At 36.9% G+C, this 19,192-nt stretch overlaps 5 protein-coding genes across 5 annotated transcripts; 1 reads left to right on the top strand and 4 right to left on the bottom strand.

Moving 5' to 3' along the window:
• Window positions 1–306: 306 nt before the first annotated feature.
• On the bottom strand, window positions 307–2,526 carry LOC107043266 (inorganic pyrophosphatase). The gene is made up of 7 exons (XM_015264676.1): window positions 2,316–2,526; window positions 1,639–1,874; window positions 1,409–1,559; window positions 1,255–1,317; window positions 936–1,149; window positions 759–868; window positions 307–687 (listed from the first exon to the last, which is right to left on the bottom strand). Exons 1-7 carry the CDS (start codon window positions 2,506–2,508, stop codon window positions 656–658), a joined length of 999 nt encoding a protein of 332 aa, XP_015120162.1. The 5' UTR covers window positions 2,509–2,526; the 3' UTR covers window positions 307–655.
• Window positions 2,527–2,763: 237 nt separating this feature from the next.
• Window positions 2,764–6,070, bottom strand: LOC107043265 (venom protease). The gene is made up of 7 exons (XM_015264675.2): window positions 5,944–6,070; window positions 5,175–5,259; window positions 4,259–4,582; window positions 3,796–4,101; window positions 3,385–3,486; window positions 3,134–3,285; window positions 2,764–3,041 (listed from the first exon to the last, which is right to left on the bottom strand). The coding sequence occupies exons 2-7, from the start codon at window positions 5,248–5,250 to the stop codon at window positions 2,886–2,888; spliced, it is 1,116 nt and encodes a 371-aa protein (XP_015120161.1). The 5' UTR covers window positions 5,251–5,259; window positions 5,944–6,070; the 3' UTR covers window positions 2,764–2,885.
• A 732-nt stretch (window positions 6,071–6,802) lies between these two features.
• LOC107043231 (E3 ubiquitin-protein ligase RNF12-B) lies at window positions 6,803–11,757 on the bottom strand. The gene is made up of 7 exons (XM_015264620.1): window positions 11,417–11,757; window positions 10,724–10,915; window positions 10,100–10,553; window positions 9,855–9,994; window positions 9,662–9,768; window positions 9,426–9,577; window positions 6,803–9,335 (listed from the first exon to the last, which is right to left on the bottom strand). Exons 2-7 carry the CDS (start codon window positions 10,902–10,904, stop codon window positions 8,168–8,170), a joined length of 2,202 nt encoding a protein of 733 aa, XP_015120106.1. The 5' UTR covers window positions 10,905–10,915; window positions 11,417–11,757; the 3' UTR covers window positions 6,803–8,167.
• A 128-nt stretch (window positions 11,758–11,885) lies between these two features.
• LOC107043228 (pre-mRNA-splicing factor ISY1 homolog) lies at window positions 11,886–13,297 on the top strand. Its single transcript, XM_015264618.1, has 4 exons — window positions 11,886–12,104; window positions 12,258–12,280; window positions 12,379–12,697; window positions 12,877–13,297. Exons 1-4 carry the CDS (start codon window positions 12,102–12,104, stop codon window positions 13,237–13,239), a joined length of 708 nt encoding a protein of 235 aa, XP_015120104.1. The 5' UTR covers window positions 11,886–12,101; the 3' UTR covers window positions 13,240–13,297.
• Window positions 13,216–18,426, bottom strand: LOC107043224 (synaptotagmin-14). Its single transcript, XM_015264614.2, has 2 exons — window positions 18,148–18,426; window positions 13,216–17,860 (listed from the first exon to the last, which is right to left on the bottom strand). The coding sequence occupies exons 1-2, from the start codon at window positions 18,179–18,181 to the stop codon at window positions 16,386–16,388; spliced, it is 1,509 nt and encodes a 502-aa protein (XP_015120100.1). The 5' UTR covers window positions 18,182–18,426; the 3' UTR covers window positions 13,216–16,385.
• Window positions 18,427–19,192: the final 766 nt, after the last annotated feature.

Raw genomic sequence — 19,192 nt, 5'->3', positions numbered from 1 at the left:
TCATGGAGGGTGGTAATATGAACAAGGGTATACTATGTATATGGCACTTTGGCTGTACTAACGTCCATTTCCACTGCAAAACCGTTCGCGCGAGCGCATCGTTGACGAACACATGCAGTCGATATCCGTAAATTGCGCCGGTTCCAACTTCCTACTCGCTCTCGTAAATTTTTTTTTCTTCGTTCTTTCTGCATGATCCAGTGATCATAAAGCTTTTTCAAGTATACAGCCAATCTACGTTTTGCCAGCATCGATGCTGCAAAAACAAAACCGTCATTTTAGGTTTTAGAAAAAACATCTCTCAGCTAACCGTAAAATCCTTTTATTTGCTACAAATCTTTCATCATTGAATGCTATACAACCTTGAGGAGTAATGGACAGTCCTGTTTTTTTAGCCCGTTTGGAATTAACGCCTATTTTATGAATTCTATCTTCTCCCTTTTCCTGTTTACTATTTGAGATTATCTATCGATATGCAATGAATGAGAAAAATTGAGAAAGCTGCAGTCGTTGAAAAGGGGAAAAGAAATTTATAAAAAATTGGAGGAATATTGGAGGAATTGGTTGTTGTGCCCATTGTGGAATATTGTGAATGTAAAATAAGTAGCTTCTACTCCACTTGTCCACGTCTCACAGCCTCAGGCGGGGCCTGGCTTCATTTTAGGTGTACGTAGTGCCACTTATCAACTGCAATGCAATGACATAAAGTGATTAACTGTAGTTATTTCTCGGATTTTCAACTCTTTTTATGCATTTACCTATAGGATCGATGGGAGAGGATTCAGCGAATTCTGGTGACTGATTGAACGTCTCCTCAGCTGCCGCAGCATCGACTTTGAATTTGCAATCGTCAATCGTAGCATTAGCACTGAAACACGAATTTTATTACCAATGTGTCTTTATTTTTTGCAGACGTGAAACAGCAGTTAATGTACCATGAAATTCCAGCGGGCGGGGTCTCTCTTTTTATGAGATCCTTCCAGTGTTCGTGCACCTCTCCAACAATATTCAGCGCAAAATCACGTGATTTTGCGTCCCCATTGAATGCGAATTGATTCTCTGGTTTTCCATCAGGAATTTTGTAGATTTTGAACCACTCGACTGTCGCTTTCAAAAGACCAGGGTAATGTTTTTCAATATCAGCTATATCTAAAATAGGAAGAATGATTGGAAATTAACAGGAATTGAATTAAATGCCATTACATTTGAAAGGCATTCCTCACACGTACAATAGAAGAGGAAAATAGAGCTCACCGTTCATCTGATCAGCGAGAGGGTCATTGACGTCGATCACTATGATCTTCCAGTCGGTTTCACCTGAAGAAAACATGAGGGAATTATCATAATTATTATAATAACAGATTAATTTTTTCATTTAAATTGCAGACGAAGCTCTAGAGAATGTCACCTTCATCAATCAGAGCCACAGTTCCCAAAACTTTGACCTTGAGAACTTCCCCTCGTTTTGCAATCCTGTACCCAATTTCAAGGACATCGATTGGATCATTATCACCTTTGAAGCCAGTTGCTTCATCCAAAACTTCAGGATTTTCCCATGTCTGTATAAAAAAAAGAAAAATAAAAAAAATTACGGTGCAATGATTTTTTAATTTTTTTTTTCAAATTTTGTTTCTTTACTTGAGGCAAAGCACCATAATTCCAAATGTATCCATGGTGAGGGAAACAATTGGCAACAAAACGTAATTTTCCATTTTTCATATCCTGTTTTATCGGATTGAGAGTTTCCTTCAGATTAATTTCCATTTTTGCATTTGTCCATCGTGGTACCTCCACAACCATGTGGAACACTTTGTTGGCTTCGTCGGCGTAGAGAGGAATATCGTGCATTGGAGAAATAAGGCTGTCATCCTTTTCTGAAGGAAATATTCAGAATTTCGAAAATTATAGAAATTCAAGAAAAAGTACCGCGATACTCCAGAAAGGAATATTTTCTCGAGGTCGTGTGAGTGGGGGGAATTAATGGGGCATATTTCCTGTTGGAATTTAACTTTCGAAGGTTATTCCATTTTAGAGAGTTTCCGGTACAGCGATTAGAATGAGGTGATGGATTATTAGGCGACAAGTTGAAAAATTAAATTTTTCTACTTCAGCAAACTTAGAAAGTGACTGTTTCAGTCATTTTATTCACATTTGACCTTTAAAGAGGCAGCTTAGAGTACACATAGGGAGTAGTAGTAGTGGTAGTAATAGGCTGAAGCAGCAATTATTAAAAAATAATGAGTGATTGTTGAGCGTTCTGGGATTGGTCGAATCATCTGTAAGGTTATGACCGTGAATTGCACTATCATACTTACTAAAGTATATTCTGAAATCTGTGGTGTTTGGTGCACCACGCTCCACAGTTGTGTAAGACATATTTAAACTGGTCAGTTCACTACTAAATAAACGTATGCAATTAGTAACACGATCAGCCAGTACTGAACTCAAAGGAATTCTGATTCTGTTCAAACCCCACAAGCGAAAAGCGTGTAGCTTAGCGAGAGTCATCGCGACATCTGCCGGACATCAATGATTTCATCAATTTTTTTGCCATTGATAGATAATCTCATCTCTTATCAACTGCGAGGTCGCACGTAATAAATAATAGAATATAAAATTCAAACGAAATGAAAGAACGTTCAGTATTCATTCACTCAAAATTTGAAATATCCAATTTATCTATTCATCGCATCATGACTATATGACTCCAAAATTTTGTGAGGAAATGATTGAAGAGATGGCCAAAAAATGAGACAGTAAGAATTCTTCGGTTCAATTTACACATTGTTTTATTATTCTTCGATCTACTCAGCGTATATTAGGACATGACTAAGACATGAACATGAAATTAATTGCAGTAAACATCTGACAAAAAGCTCTCACATTTAATTCAAATGAGACGTGATGAAATCAAGAAATCGAGTGACCCTCGTATATACACCGGGAATTCCGGGCTCGGCGCACCGATAGCCGAACGAAACTACACCAATTGCATAAAAGGTTCTGTTCTTTGGATACATAAGCGGACCCCCACTGTCTCCCTGAAAATTTTGAGATTATCACGTCAATCAGCATGGAAATGCGCAGGGGAATAAAAATTTCAATCAATGAACAGAGAAATGTCATCGCTTACTTTGCACGCATCCTTGCCGCCCTTTGCAAAACCTGCGCAGATAACTCGGTCATCAATTACTGTTGTTTTGAAACGGCTAAACGCTGACTTGCAGCTTTCCGTCGAGACCACAGGAATTTGAAGTTGCTGAAGGTGGCTAGCACTAGGTCCCCCTTGAGGAAAAACAATTGATGAATTTTTGTTAGCAATTATCTTCTCCATTACTCCTTGTATCAAAAACTAATTGCAAAATTAATAAAACTTATACTCACGGAAATAGACAGATCCCCAACCGGCAATAAATGGCAATGAATTAATGAAATTCTTATTATAAACATCATCAGGCAACGGCAAGCATATTGGCTGGATCAAATCTGTCGGTGGATGGAAAGAATATCTCTTTATATTATAAACATCCAAATCGACTTCTGGCGATAGAAAATTAAGACGAAAAATTAAGACTCAAAACCAAGGGTTACAAGAGTCAGAATTAGGTTCAGGATGCGGGTCAGGATAAAGGTGAGAAGTAGGGTTCGGATAAGGGTAAGATAAGGATGAGAATGAGGGTCATATGGAGCTTTCAAGGCGTTGACTGGGGCCTTTTTCTAAAAATAAACCAATCGCTCCTAATGGATCGAATCGAAAAAGAATAACGTACAAAATGAAAAAAAAATCATTATTACCGGAAAATTCAACATCCCATGCTAGTCTCAACACCGCAATGTCATTAGTATACGCAGTTTCACTATACTGCGGATGTTCATGTACTTGTTCAATGGGAACATCAATGGGGCTCGCACCATCCTGCACATCGTCGTCGAGATCGAGATCACCCAAACGTACTAAATAAAGATCAGGGAGACGGTGTACGCAGTGGGCTGCTGTTATAACATGACGAGCCGACACTAGACTTCCAGCACAAAGCCATCGCGGTTTATTTGACCCTGTTTTTGAACGGTATCCCAATGCTGCGATCCAAGGCCACGCACCTGAGGAGGCAGTCGATGATTGACAGTATCAATTATCGTATAAAAACACGTTGAGTAGAATTCCGCCTTTTTTTTCTTTTTTTTTTTCAATACTCGACATTTTAGTGAGATAAAGTAATTCCCGAGTATTGGAAAATAATTTAAACGCGTTATTTACCCAATTTTGCAGGCGCACCCCCAACAACTCTGGTCAATTCCTTATTGTTAATAGCACCACATGCTGGTGCATAAATGGGCCAATATCCATTTGATTGCTGTGTAATCCTCGGCTGATTAGGGGGAATGGGGGTGTCATCGTCATCAAATTCTCTATTACCACCTGGACAGCATACAATGGGATTCGAACCCTCGAATCTACACACTGAACGCCTCAAAAAATTTCCCGCCGAATTACCATCTCTCCGCAGAAGCTCAATGAGCGGCTCGCATTCTCTGACATTGATGCAAATGCCGACTCTACCCAGTGGATTCACGCAACTTTCTATAGTAAATAAGTTTCATAATTTCACTATAGTCAAGGTATTTCAACAATTTTACGTCGTTGACAATAATATTTTTTTTTCTATTAAAAAACTTGATCTTTATGCTTCCTCCACGGATCGCCAAATATGACGTCTTCAACGCTAATTGCTGATACCACATTGAATGTTGAGTAGGATAATACGCTTTGAAATTTTGCTGACGTAATTTCCATCGAATTTCCATATACAGCAACAAGATTTTTCATTTTCCTGTGGAATCCCTTTTTACTTGATCAATTTCTCTTTTACATCGAGTAGATGTGATTCCACTCGCTTTCGTATCTTGTGGAATGCAAGGATTTGGGAAATTCTAAATTTGAAACATCTTCATTAGAATAATAATTACATAAATTGTAACAATAACTATTGATCACTCCTTCTCAGCAAAAACAGGATTAAGAGATCTCTCTAAATTGAATGCTCGATGACCTTGCTGATGATTACGGAATTCGAACACGCACTCCATAGAATGGAGAAACTCAATACCTTGACCCAAGTCTTGATATATCTTGTCTTGAATTTCTAAAAATTTAAGAACTTTGACTCACTGACCCTGCGATTGAACCAACGTCACTGAGAATAGCCCCACGAAACCGATGATCACCAGTTGTAAATTATGATGCCACATATTTATTTTCTAGAAAATGGAAATATGTAATAAAATTCCACCTTCTTAATATGGATAACGGGAAAAAAAGGGGGAAAATGAGAGAAATACGACAATATTCTTCGAAGAATCAGAAACGTATACTTATATGTAAGCCACTAATGATCACATTAGATTTAGTGTCTCGTCGTGTTGAAGGAATTTCACAAAATTCGTACTCGAGACGTTAAATTTTATCATTTTGATCCTCTCATGCGTGTCAAGAGCTATTCAAATTCAAGGACGATCCGACCACAGCCTTATAATTTGAATTACGCACTCTATTCGCGTCGAAATTTACGGTAAGTGGATTTAGCATGGTTTTTCCCCATTATTACAAAAAGGATAACAAGAGACGCGCTCATCCGATTCAATTTCTGACAGGAATCAAAATGCTCATTTGGATCAATTATAATTGTCAGAGATGACGGAAAAATGAGTACAAAAAATTCCAAAGATATTGCGAGGGAGTTTTGTTATGAATAATTTGTTGTGAATGATTTTCTCTCATTCATTCCTACCTCTTGGAAATTCTTACACAAATATTAATATTAAAACATTGTTTCGCAATAATTCATTAAAATGATCTGTTAAAAATTCGAGAATCAGTCACTTCGTCACGACAGATAGAAATTGATGATAAAATGCAAATGAAAATGAAATTATGTTTAGTACCTTAATTGAAGATGTAGTAGATTACGATAGATGATCTAAGAGCGTGTGTAACACGTGTAACATGTATCTTTGAAGATCACTGCTGCGACACACGATCACAAGGTGACTGTCGATTTTTAATGCCGGGTACATTCTCTTTATATCCAGCGAATGCGAGCCTACACTCGCTGAATGGACTGATGGAACCGGTCATTAGCTAGGTACTCATGTAGTGCTGAAGAAGGATAATTCTTTGAAATTTTAATCACTCCATTTTTTTCACTTTACTCCACAAATATTCCAAGAATTCAATTTGCTCAGAATTATAGAAATATCAAACGTATATAGTTGAATGTTTTTACAAACTTCATTTTCTACACTATTCGAGACGATGTAATGGAGGGCACGCGAAAACTCTTTTTTCCCTGTGATAAAAGCCATTCGGAAAATTATTTAATGAGACATAAAGTGTCATTAACCATACATCACCGGTAAATCATAATGGATTTTCAAATCAGATAAATACAGTCATTTGTAAATAATAAACCGGATGAATCTATTGTGCATGATTTCAGGGAATAAATTAAATATATGTTTACATAATTTCACAGTATTTTTTTCTATTTTTATAAGAGGACAATTCGATCAGACCCGGTTGCACAAACTCCTGTTAAATCATTTCAACAGTCTTTTAGCGATTTCTCATTGATTTTCACGTAAACTAACAGACGACTAAATTTACTCAGCTTGTTACAACTTTAAATTAAATAGTAGGAAGAATGCTTCACTCTATGCAATTGAAAAAACAAAATAATTGTTAGTGGATCTCATAATGTATTTTTGGATTATGTTTTAAAATAAATTCACAAAACAGTAAAAATATTCTGTATAACGTTTATTCTATTATCCCAATTCAACAATAAAACCAGTACAATCAATTATACACTATCTAGCACAATATTTACAATTAAAGATATGGAATTTAAGATGGATAGAAAATTATTATTACATTGTATTCAACCGACAATGTCATATGGAATGACAATGTCATTTACTCAATAGGTAATTTCATTCCTAAAGATGTGAGCATTACACAATGCTCTATAAAAATAATAATAATAATAACAATGTTAATAATAATGACGCTTATAACATACGTAGAAAGTAAATCAGCACCTTCAGCATACTAATTGTCTCATGATTCACTTTATTTAATTCTACTTGAATTGTTTCATTCCGTTGATTGAGTTTTTATATTATTCAACAAGATCAACTATGTAGGGGGCGATACGTCTACACTCTTAGGAAAATTGTTTATAAAACTTGGTTTTCAGGCAATTGAAAACTTTAATTTGTCACTGGTCTCCATCTCGCTCGATGAAGGAAGAGAAATTGATTTAACTTTTATCATTACTTGTCCTTAAACACTCGTCTTCATTATTGTTTTTTTAAAATTCCAATTAGTAATAAATTTCCGCAGTCAAATAAAGATAAAGAGAATGGAAAATTAATTAATTTATTTCTCATGATATGCATTTCGCAAGTGTCTTGCAAATCTTGAATTCGACGTGGTATTTCATTCCAAATAAAAATTGAAACATGCAACCATGTTTAAAAATTAAAAATGAGGCTAGAAATTAAAAATATGGACTAGTTTTTTTTCTGGACAATTTGTCCAGTGAAACTGATGGCGGATGGCCACCTGATGCTTTTTCCATTTCAGAGACTTTGGAACTTTTCATTAAAAACAAATAAGACATTCAACAGAAAGACATGTGTAAAAAATATTGAACATCTGCAATGATTCTAACATTTGTCAAGAGAAGAAAACAAGCGCCTACTCGATTGGATTTCGGAAGAAAATTTGGAATATTCTATCCTTCAATTTAGCAGTCATCGAATTGTAAACTGGCCAATTTCCTGTTCACATCAAGTCGATCGTTCTATCACTCTTATTATGTACTCGTAATGGAAAAAAAAGTATTAATCATCTCCAGCACGTACAATTTGAAAACTGTTATTTACCTTAATTTAATTTCGAAAGAATTTAATTCCACTGCTCGTTAAATTTTAGCATTAGATCCGTTTGAAGAATGAGAAAATGCAATTGTGGTAAATCTTCTCCGATAGCTCATGAGTAAGTGTCCAAGTGGAGCCGTATTTTTCACGTTCTTCCAAGTTTTCAGTACACCAACAAAGTAATTGGATAATAATAATAATATAACGGGCTATAGTTGATCTTAAACTATATAGTTGCAGTCAACTCTTTGTGTACAAACGTTTCGATATCAACGCGACATATTGGACACCGTTTGTTGGTACATAGCCATTGGTCCACGCAATCTTTGTGGAATAAATGCATACAAGGCAGTCTTCTAACACTCTCACAGTCCTCAAATTCCGACAAACATATTGTACATTTTTCCATATCGTCGTCTCCATTTTCTAACTTCTTCACCAGTTTATATTTATGAGGGAATGTGTGACTCTCAATAGATTCCTGGGTTGCTCCGCAGCTAATATGTGACATACGTCGCAGGTCGACGATTCTCATATAGCTTTCGAGGCCTACCGTTAAGTGTCGAGCTTGCTGCATTACAAGTTCCGGCAGTGGGACTGGGTATGGTGTTATTTCAGTGGACACATTGTTCGGCATGTGGGGTGAAATGCTAATATGTAAATGTGGCATTCTGGCGAGGGATGTGGTTTGATAGGGATAGGGTGTTATAGGTGACCAGTGGTACATGTGATGATGGACATGTTGATGAACTGGTATTGGTGGTATATTATCACTTGCCTGGCTGTTCTCGATATCTTCATTTCCCATTGGATTAAGCACAAGTGGTACTGGACAGGGCGGTGGATTGGTAATGGCACTGACTAATGCTGCACCACTGGCCTCTGGATGACTGTAGACCGTCGGTTGTTGGGGAAGTGGTAATCCAGCGTGTCTTGAATAACTCTGCACTGGGTTTGAATTGTCATTGATCATACAGCAATTTCTCGGCGCTGGAATTGTATCTGGATTATTAGAATCCACAGGGTAAGGACCAGCTTGATATACTCCAGGATGTGCAGCAGGTGGTGATGGTTGATTTAATGGTGACTGTTGCTGCTGCTGCTGTTGTTGTTGTTGTTGCTGCTGCTGCTGCTGTAGCCAAAGGTGCAGAGCCGACGTTCTTGGGTACAATGTGCGCCGCTGGGTTTCTTGCATCCTTTGCTGATGTAACCAGATACGTTGATGAACTGGATGGATTCGAGATCCAGTGGAGCCAGCTGCATTTGGCGGCCTATCGTGGTAGAGAGATCGATGGTGGTAATGGTCCTGAGGATGATAAAAGTGAAAGCGCGAAGGCATCATCCGTCGCATCCGGCTGTAATCGTGGCTTCGGTGTACACAGTGCACATCATTCCTGAAATATTGTAATTATTGACAAGCCATTAAATTTATTCAATTGATAATAAAAATATCCAAGATCAAAGTAACGAACGTATTCGTTTACCTCGGCACTTGTACCCCTGACACTTGAGGCTGCAAAGTGTTACTGGAACCCGCTTGACTCGCGTGTTCTTCGTCAGATTCAGCGGTTAAATCTACAACTGGCACTGCCTGTTTGCGTTGCTCTTGTTCGTGCTCTTGCTCCTCGTCTCCGTTCTAATTGGGAAAAATTAATAGTCACGTCAATTTGCAATTAACCAAATAATCAAGTATTTTGGTGAGCCCACTCTATTGCCGTACAATAATTGCCTCTAATAATTTAACTGAGTCATCTTCATCGTCACTCTCGCTACTGGAAGTTGACCAATCCAACTGCAAGTCAGGGGCCGACGGCGTATCATCAGTTTCTAATCAGGATAAAACAGTTTTTCATTATTATAAAGAAAAAATCACCCGTTATTCTACAATAGTTGAAGAGAAATATCAAATTTACGTGAATTGTGTTGTGATACACTCTGGGAGATAGCAACCGATTGCGGATCATTTTGATAAGCTGTTGTATCATTGATGATAGACTCAACATTGCCGATTTCATCAATCGTATCAGGACAATTATTAGCAGTTCCAGTAATACTGAAAATGGTTGATTAAATGAGGCTCAAATAAAACTAACACCAACATAATGATAGAAATAATGAGACAATGTATGCTTCAAGGTGGAGCATGAAGGATCGTTACCTGTAATCAACTGGTGCATCGATAATCCTCGACGGCCCTGCAATGCTCACAGCATCCCTCTGAGGGTTATTAGCCGTCATCTTATGCGCCCCATTTCTATTGTATTTAGTTGGTACAGGTAATTCTCTATTTTGCATCATATTTCTCATTCGGAAACTCTCATACAGTCTCTCATACCGTGTGCACAACCTCGTACGGTGCATACGATTATTCATAAGCTCATGTCTTCGTTCCTCCCGAATTTCGCGTTTTCGTTCACGCAGACTTTCACGCATACGTTTACGTCTCTCCATAGCTGCATTTAGCGATGGTAAGTGATGATACGGTGAATAGACATAATTATTATCAGTTTCTGAGTGATTCACTGGATTTGCAAATTGTTCAATGCGATTTTGTGAGTCCGTTTCCTCAATGTCAGACTCGGCAAATAAATGATCAAATTCCATCTCTGTACCTATAAATTTTTCCCCATTAAATACATACAGTGCAATTTTTGTCTCAACATTTTAATTAGTTTCAATGATTTGAATCTTGATGAGAAACATTCACTTGCACTGACAATATTGATTGTTTATTCTTTGCACTTTAGAAAGGTATTTAAACCATTTGAAAAATATTTTGTACCTGTTGGACATCGCTGAGGTGACGGATCTGCGGTTGAAGTGAATGCTGTATCGAAAATGTCAGCTAATGATGTAGAATTTGTATCGACAGAGCCCGTGGCACTATCATTATTGAATATTTCATTACGATTATCCGTTTTCCCTCTATGCCACACATCTTCCGTCTTTTGACTTTCTTCCATTTCCGGTAAGTCTAATTATGGAGAATGAGCAAATTGAGAAAACGCAGGAGGGATGGCATTTTTTCTATTTTTATTCAAAATTCATTTTTCAAATTTATTTCCACCGTTTCTACTATTTTTGAAGACAGAGATTGGGTCGATCATTGAGATAAGACGATGACAATTGGTAATTTTACGCATTTCAGGTGAAAATAAATTCCTACGTGCCATATTAATTGATCAATGATTAATTAATGACATCTGCAATTATATTTTCACAGGATTGAGACGAAAAGCCGTAAAAAAAGTCACTCAAAATCAGTATCACACTAAACTATGAGTTTGAAAAATTATATACGTATAATAGAATAAAACATTTGATCAAGGTCATCATTGACAATAAGCACTCGTTGGTCCAACTTGAAATGTCTCAAAATCGATGAGATTTAAGGCTTAAGGAGTCGACAATCGTCGAAAAAAAAGAAGAAAAAATGGGAAGAATCGTCATCTAGTGAAAAAAAATTAATTCATACCTGCTCGTGAAGAGATCTTCTCTGAACGTTTATCTCGAAAGCCTGCAGTTTTTGCAAGTTTGTTTGTGTGTGGGGTTTTTTCCTACCACGTCATTTTTCGAGGAGAATTTTTTCCTCCATTTCACTCATTAATTTTGCGCCCACTGCGATTTAAGAAATTTACAATTACGTCACAACACTGAAAGATGATTCACTTTTCGATCAAATCACTGTATGTATTGCACATGTGGTACAAAAAAATTTATTCACCAATAAATTCATGTTGATTAATAGTAAAATAATACAACTGATCCGAGTTGATTGATAGATTGTCATTGCAATAAATGCAGAGTGTAATAAAGAAGGAGAAATAATAATTTCAACCGAGAATGCAAGATTTTATGTAGATGAGAACATAGTAATGTTAGTTCACTGCATCACCACTTCGAAGAAGAAGTGGAGATCAAGTGCAGCAGTTGCCGTGTGATGACGCCACTGATGACTTTTGTTGGTTATATGTCTACGTAAACAATTTCGTAAACACTACGAACAAGTATTTTAGGTTATTCTCATCGTTGTGGTGTAGAATCTTTAAAACATTTTTTATTTTCATCATAAAGCAACATTATTTCATAAAGTTGGATTGTTTAACATCGTTTATTTCTTCAGGAATATTCCAATTAATTGAAAACTCAAATTGAAGATCATGGTGAGTAATTATGCATCATGAAGTGCCTCATTGTTGTCCCATTGTAATTTTCTGCTTTTCTGTTTTTCAATTATTTATTTGACACTAATAACAGAGCTAGTGAAAATTGTAGGACTTTATGTAATCATATTTGTATTTTTTGTTGCTTTGCAGGCTCGTAATGCGGAGAAAGCTATGTAAGTTAAAATACAAAAGTATTTTGTAGATAGGATCTAAAAATTATTTGGATTTTTTCATGAAAAAACTTAAATCTTGAAATTGTATAATTCTTTAGGACAACATTGGCTCGATGGAGAGCAGCACAGAGTGGCGAAGGAATAAAAAAGGAACAAGAAAGACGACCATATCTGGCTTCGGAATGTCGAGACTTGAGAAAAGCCGAAAAATGGAGAATGCAAATTATTCGAGAAATCGCCAAGAAAGTTGCACAGATACAAAATGCGGGATTGGGTGAATTTAGAATACGCGATCTTAATGATGAAATCAACAAGTTACTGAGGGAAAAGAGGCATTGGGAGGCTCAAATCAAGGAATTGGGAGGTCCGGATTATTCACGAGTAGGACCAAAAATGTTGGATCATGAAGGACGTGAGGTAATACAACTAATCATCTAACCATTCAATGAAAGTGGTTTTCAACTAAAAGAAATGATTGATTTCTGTAATGACTGAATTTTATGATTATGTTATGCTCCTAAATAATGTTATTAAATATTATTCGAAACAAAACAGAGAATGAAGAAATGTAAAATAACCTGAAATGTGCATTACAGGTACCTGGAAATCGAGGATATAAATATTTTGGAGCTGCCAAAGAATTGCCAGGCGTCCGGGAGCTATTCGAGCAGGAACCACCCCCACCTCCCAGGAAAACACGAGCAGAGTTGATGAAAGATATTGATGCAGATTATTACGGATACAGAGATGACGACGACGGAATTTTACTACCGCTCGAGCAAAAAGTGGAACAAGAGGAACGAGAAAAAGCTGTGAGAGAGTGGACTCCACCTAAGGATGTAACGCCTGAAGATTCTGAATTTGACACCAGGCAAAAAACAGTACCATCGCAAGAAGACATTTGCCAAGCATTATTAGCCAGAAAGAAACAGGAATTGTTGGAAAAATATGTTCTCTAAAGCTTTTTATTAATTCATTGTACATGAAGGTTTTGGAATAAAAATTCATTGTATTGAATTTACTAAATATTTCATCTTTATCATCAGCTTAGGTGGATATTTCTATAATAAGTGATTATTAATTAGTACGATCTTTATGCAATTGATTTTTTTTCACTTGTTTCTTGCTTTTTTTTTACAAAACGCCATAGATATTAATGGATACACCGTAATGTGGTAACATTTAGTCAAGATTTTTTCTTCTAAATTTTTGTGCAGTAGACGTACAAATTTCAATGAACTAAGGTGAATAGCCCAGTGTTTAAACGAATGAAAGTTGTCAAACAGCAGTGATCGAACGAAGAAGATTCAGTAAAAACAACTTGAAAATGGGAACGTTCAATACAGTTTCATTTGAATTTATAAACATGATATTGATTTTTAATGAAAAAAGTCCCATTCCACTACAATGAGCACTTGTTCTACGATAAGTATGGAAATGACTTCGGTCACTGGAAGGGTTCAAACACTGGTCGGTTCATCCTGTATATTTCATTGACCAAAAGAGAGTGCAGTTGTTTTGGTTATTTGTTTTTTTTCTCACTTTTTTTTTCTTATGAAAAACAATTTTCATGGATCCAAAATATTGATTGTTAAATGTATGATTCAATTGTTTCATATGATTAAAAAAAATAATACCAGACTCAAGCATTAATATTTAGCTCTGCAACATTAATTATTTGTTAATCGATGGAGAAAAAGAAATTCCACTCGTCATGCTCTGAATAAATTTAGGGAGCGAATATCCATTTTTTGTTACACATTTCAATATTCAGGTTCCTTTGGCCCTTCAATACTTTTCATTTTTAATTATCCATATGAATGTTTTGGAAATAATTTCATCTGGTCTTGCTCATTGAAGCAAAGCATTCCAAGGTCGTCCCATCCCTTTAATTTTCATGATTGCTATGTGCATCATTCACTCAATTGCGATAAAGTGTAATTAGATTACGAGGACCCAGCTGTGTAGTATGATATTGCTCGATCATTATCAAATGATTAATACATCGCTTCGGTATCATCGTCACAACATTCCTCTTTTTTATCATTCATGTTTGTATCATTGATTCATTATAAAAATGTTAATATAGTAGGTTTCAATTATATTTGAATTAAAAAATTATTCAATCTAAGTGATTTAATCCAGTAAACGCTTCCTCCTGCTTCACAGATTAATTTTTATTACGATTTTAATATGTTTCTGAGTCCTTGTAACTGTATTATTCATCTATTAATGGCCATTTCATGGGGAATGACAGAATTAATATCTAGTAAAGAGAGTGTGCTTCTTAAAGGGGAACCCCCTAAAATTTGAGAGTCTCTGGTGGCTCACGGGCTTATCGAGCGATTTTTAGTGCACAATAGACCATCTAAAAAATAGCAATCATGTAGAATTCAACCCGCTTTGCCCCATCTTTCATGGTAAAACTAAATTTTTCGAGTTTTTACCGTAAAAATACCCCATGAACCACAATTTTCATCCGATTAATATTTTTTAAATGTTCTTTAGACTGGAGAGATTCAAATTGCGTCACTCGATAGGTTTATTGCGTCACCAACGACTTTCAAGTTTCACGGGGGTTCCCCCCTAAAATAATCACTAAATATTTATATTATATTTGGAAAAATTAGAAATTCAACAATTTGTTTTTAATCTCATAGATTAAACAAGTTAAATTTTGACCAGCAAAATCATCCACTTATTCCCCTTCCATTTGTCTAATTAGCTTCATTTTTGCTAAATTTGAGTAATGAATCCGTTTCTATATTCGATAATCATCATTGAAATCAAGTGATCGTCTAACGTAATCTCTTCAGCCAAATATTATTAATATTAAAATCACAATTTGCCATTATAATGTACTTTATATGAGTTTTACGTCGTTTAGCACGGTTTAATTAAGCACTAAATTGTAACGTGCGCGATTTTTCCTGTTGTTTCTATTTTCAATTTCAGTAACGAAGCGGTAAAATGGTTTACATGAAAAGAGATTTTTATTTTTCGCAATGATCAAAAAACTTCTACCTCTCAGGTAAGGATTTTGGCCAGAAAAAAATAATAGTCATTTACAATTGAGAAAATTGTGACAAGAAAAAAGTAGAAATTACGGAAACCTTGGGAATGTTCAATATATCGTAAGGGAGAACTAAACTTACGACTCTACGATTAATTTTTTTATGCAGTTTATACCGCAATAGGCAGAGGAAAAATAATCGATTAATTCATAAAATTTCTCAATAAAAACGAATATTGCGGAAGGTGAGGTAAAACAAGAAATTATGAAGAAGATTTTAATAACTTTAACGGCAAGAGGTAAAACCATCCATTTCCCTACATGTTATTAGATGAATCCTAAGAAATCAGTGTGAAAATTGCCCAATACCGGACATCATTTCGTTCTGTTTATCTTTGATGTTGGTTTAAGTATACAATACCAAATGAACAAGCGTTGAAGGGGATGAAAAGGCACAAAACGTAAAAATGAAGGTCAAAGTTGACGTTTTTTTGTTGTTTTTTTTAAATTTTCTTTTATGTTTTTTTTTTCAGGCACGAATGGGATATTTAAGAAATCTGTGTGCCATGGATTTTCTTTACTATCGACATTTTATGTTTTTGCCTTCTTTACACTTGTTTAGTTTGTTTTTTTCACCGTAACAATAATGATGAATTAAGGTCACCAGTGAATCGATGTTCACCATTGACAAGAATTACAACTTGACGACAAATCGATAAAAACGAGAAACTGTCCACCGCCTAAACTTTAGGAGGGGAAAAAAATTGGCACACTTTATGCCGTAAAGTATTTCAATGTTGTATTTCCCTCTTATTTATATTTATCCCGAATGATAAATATATCGTATGTTAGCATCAAAATTTCTTTTCCAGTGAAACAATTGATAGTGATTTATTGACTCCAGTGTTCTCTCTTGAGTAGATAGTGACAATAACAAGGCGATATATTTTGAGGAAATATAATCGCTCCAAAGAGAGAGAAGCAATGAGCATCGTCCAAAACGTTATGCTCTCCATTCAATTTTTTGTTTTTCAAGTATTGAACAATAATTGTTGTCAATAAAATTTGCAGGAGAAAAAAGAAAAGGTAAACTTACGGACGTAGAAGTGAGTGCCAACGCTGTAATTGTTTGGGTGAACGTGCTGAACGCATGTCATTCCAGTGTTGAAGTTCCTCTGGTCCTGAGCTGTTCAGTCCTAGGCACAACCATCCAATCATTTCACGTCCCTTCTTGCCCATTGCTGAGCGTCGACGATTGTAGACAGAAATAAAAAGTGTCACATCACCAAGCTGAAACAGAGCAACCTGAAAGATGAATGTTTCCTTGTAGAGTGGATTCGGTTGTGCACGTCTCAATCCAGTTTTGGATCTGCCCATTTCATGTCCATTGCTGTCGACCAGTGTGAGCTTAACATAGGTGTCCGGTGGTTTTGTATCACTACCACCGCCACCCCGAAAATGTGAGCCTTTTATAATCTCCACTGACAAACGTCCAGTAGTACCATTATAAGCAAGACCAATGAGTATCTCAGCAATGCTACCCCCTTTCATACTGCTGCCATAGGGGGGTGTTGTGGGCGATGCATACGATTGTACCGATTGTTGAGAGCCTGTTGAATCACTTCGAGTTAAACTCGTCGTTGTACCCCAATCGTGAACAGACGAGCGTGGTGGTGGCTGTAGTGGTAGACAAAGTATTGTCTCCAACTGGAGATTTATCTGATCGAAGCAAACACGAGCCTCCCCCAGCAACCTCTCGCGACGCATTCTTCCACTCCACTGATAGACTCTCATTCTCACTCCCATTGCATTGACATCCTCAGGATTCACTCGGGGTAGTAAAAAGCTCTCCATGTACTGCGGTGAACACCCCTGACGCACCCGAGTCTTACGTCTTTGTTTTTTCGATGGCAGAAGGACCAGTCTCACTTGGCTTCCACCGATTCCAGCCGGATAATTTTTACCCTGAAGCACTTGCACTGTCATCTCACGCATAGGTGCGTCGTACAGAAAAGCCACCTCGAGACAACCAAACTCATCGATTGCTTCATTGAGAGCCTGCCGAGGCTCATCCGACGATGGCGTGCAAACCTCCTCAATGATCCCCACCTCCTCCTCCTCGTCCTCACATCCCCGACTCTCCAATATCATACTCGGAGATCCAACGTCCACGACGCACTCGTGCTGATCACTTGTGTGCTCATCAGGACAACTGCTACATGAATTAGCCGTATCAACAACTGTTGGCGAATCTTCCGTCTGAATGGTCAAAGTATCCGGTAGTGGAACGTGCGAGTGAGAAGTTTGCAGTCTTCTGAGTGCATCCTCCTCGGAATCTGAACTTGTCTCTGGATCTGAATATGCCACTACCTTTCCCAAGCTCTTGTCAACTGGAGTATTAGCATTACACTCGGTCGGCTCATTCAGTGGCACACAGATACCACCGAAGAGGGTCGTCTGTGGCACAGGTGTCAATGCCCATTTTTTTGAGAGGTAGAGAAATAACACCAGCAGTAGAGTCACGAATCCAGCGACCGTTCCTAGAAATGCTGTCAATCCCACCGGTCCTGAAAATCAGGAAGGTCTTTGTTACAGAGGGAAAATGAATTGTTAGTGGGATATTTCCAAGCGTAGCTGTCTGAGAGAGAATTAAAAGGTGTACGCATCTATATATGTACGCATTATAAGGGTTGGAAAAGGAAACCAGAGGGTCGAACACGGAGTCGTATAATTTCGGATAAAATTTCATATCACTCGTTATCACGTCGAATGAACCTTGGAAAATCACGCACGAATGAGTGAGCAAGTGGATTTTATCGAAGTAATTGGCGTGCAGTAGGGGTAGTGGACTTACCCGCAAGAAAATGGTCTGATCCAGTCAGTATCATGATTGTCAGTGAAATAAAATTCGCAGTTGCGCTACCCTTCGTTAATCGACGGCCGATGCTGAGCCGCCTTGGAATAACGCACGCATTCTATCAACGGAGATTCCGTCAAAAGTGATGATAGTGCTGTTACCACCTTGCGATGAATCTCTTGGTCTCGTTTGTTTGATTACAAACGTGCTTATACGCCGAATAATACGTGGGCGGGGGAATACAGCACTCTGTTGCTCTGCAGGATACGTGCGCCACCGAGAAAATTTCACGTAAAGAAAGAGGGGTGAAGTAACGCTTGCGCATCTTTATGTTATCATAGTCAGGGGGTAGCTTAATGGGTGGAAATTTACTTTTATATTTGCGCGCAGGTCACCAGAGTCAACCGCAACCTGCCGTGCCTTTTATTATCTATACAGTCGTAGGTCTTTGAAATGTATTGATAAACACATGTACATGCTTTCATTACATAGGGGCGGGCGGGGTAAAACGGAGACTTTAGAATTTTTTAAAATTATTCACAACTCAGAAACAAATTGATCAATTGAGCTCAATTTAGGCTCATCACAAAGGGAAAGAATTGTTCTTTGTATTGAGGAGAAAATTATTAAATTTTATCAACATTTCAACTCCTCATTAACATTTTTTAAAAAGTCAAAAGTGTCCGTTTCACCCGAATCTCCCCTATATGCTGTCATTTTTCGGATCATTTTTTATTCATTTCTCTATTGTAGCTTTATTTTTTGCAAATCATGTATATCATGTATTGAAGCACAAAAACCACTTCCACTTGTTTAACGAAAGATGAGGGGAGAGCAAATTATTTAATAATATAGATGAAATGCCGAGAATTAAACAGGTGAATCAACTATTTTGGGCAATGATTTTGATATTGTAGCATATTTTCATGTACTAATTCTAGAGTTGTTACATATACATGAAGTAGGGGAGGTTGAGGTAAAATGGACACTTGATTTTTTTAAATATTAGTGACGGGTTGAAATATTGATGAAATTTAATTAT

This window comes from Diachasma alloeum, unplaced genomic scaffold, assembly GCF_001412515.2.
Source record: "Diachasma alloeum isolate Michigan unplaced genomic scaffold, Dall2.0 Dall_scaffold_00557, whole genome shotgun sequence".
Taxonomy (NCBI): domain Eukaryota; kingdom Metazoa; phylum Arthropoda; class Insecta; order Hymenoptera; family Braconidae; genus Diachasma; species Diachasma alloeum.
The sequence above is the reverse complement of the archived record's forward strand: the minus strand, read 5'-3'. Positions and strand labels throughout refer to the sequence as shown.

What these genes read in the sequence shown, in the direction of transcription:
- LOC107043266 (XM_015264676.1), bottom strand. Translation starts at nt 2,508, where the DNA reads ATGACTCTCGCTAAGCTACACGCTTTTCGCTTGTGGGGTTTGAACAGA. An exon ending in TCTCGCTGATCAGATGAACG is followed by an intron (nt 1,150 to 1,254) that starts GTGAGCTCTATT and finishes TTCCTATTTTAG; the next exon opens with ATATAGCTGATATTGAAAAA. An exon ending in CTCTCCCATCGATCCTATAG is followed by an intron (nt 688 to 758) that starts GTAAATGCATAA and finishes ATTGCATTGCAG; the next exon opens with TTGATAAGTGGCACTACGTA.
- LOC107043265 (XM_015264675.2), bottom strand. Translation starts at nt 5,250, where the DNA reads ATGTGGCATCATAATTTACAACTGGTGATCATCGGTTTCGTGGGGCTA. An exon ending in GACGTTGGTTCAATCGCAGG is followed by an intron (nt 4,583 to 5,174) that starts GTCAGTGAGTCA and finishes TATTTACTATAG; the next exon opens with AAAGTTGCGTGAATCCACTG. An exon ending in TTGGGGATCTGTCTATTTCC is followed by an intron (nt 3,286 to 3,384) that starts GTGAGTATAAGT and finishes TTTTTCCTCAAG; the next exon opens with GGGGACCTAGTGCTAGCCAC.
- LOC107043231 (XM_015264620.1), bottom strand. Translation starts at nt 10,904, where the DNA reads ATGGAAGAAAGTCAAAAGACGGAAGATGTGTGGCATAGAGGGAAAACG. An exon ending in TGTATCACAACACAATTCAC is followed by an intron (nt 9,769 to 9,854) that starts GTAAATTTGATA and finishes TATCCTGATTAG; the next exon opens with AAACTGATGATACGCCGTCG. An exon ending in AATTATTAGAGGCAATTATT is followed by an intron (nt 9,578 to 9,661) that starts GTACGGCAATAG and finishes TTTCCCAATTAG; the next exon opens with AACGGAGACGAGGAGCAAGA.
- LOC107043228 (XM_015264618.1), top strand. An exon ending in CGTAATGCGGAGAAAGCTAT is followed by an intron (nt 12,281 to 12,378) that starts GTAAGTTAAAAT and finishes ATAATTCTTTAG; the next exon opens with GACAACATTGGCTCGATGGA. An exon ending in TGGATCATGAAGGACGTGAG is followed by an intron (nt 12,698 to 12,876) that starts GTAATACAACTA and finishes TGTGCATTACAG; the next exon opens with GTACCTGGAAATCGAGGATA.
- LOC107043224 (XM_015264614.2), bottom strand. Translation starts at nt 18,181, where the DNA reads ATGATACTGACTGGATCAGACCATTTTCTTGCGG. An exon ending in ATCAGACCATTTTCTTGCGG is followed by an intron (nt 17,861 to 18,147) that starts GTAAGTCCACTA and finishes CCTGATTTTCAG; the next exon opens with GACCGGTGGGATTGACAGCA.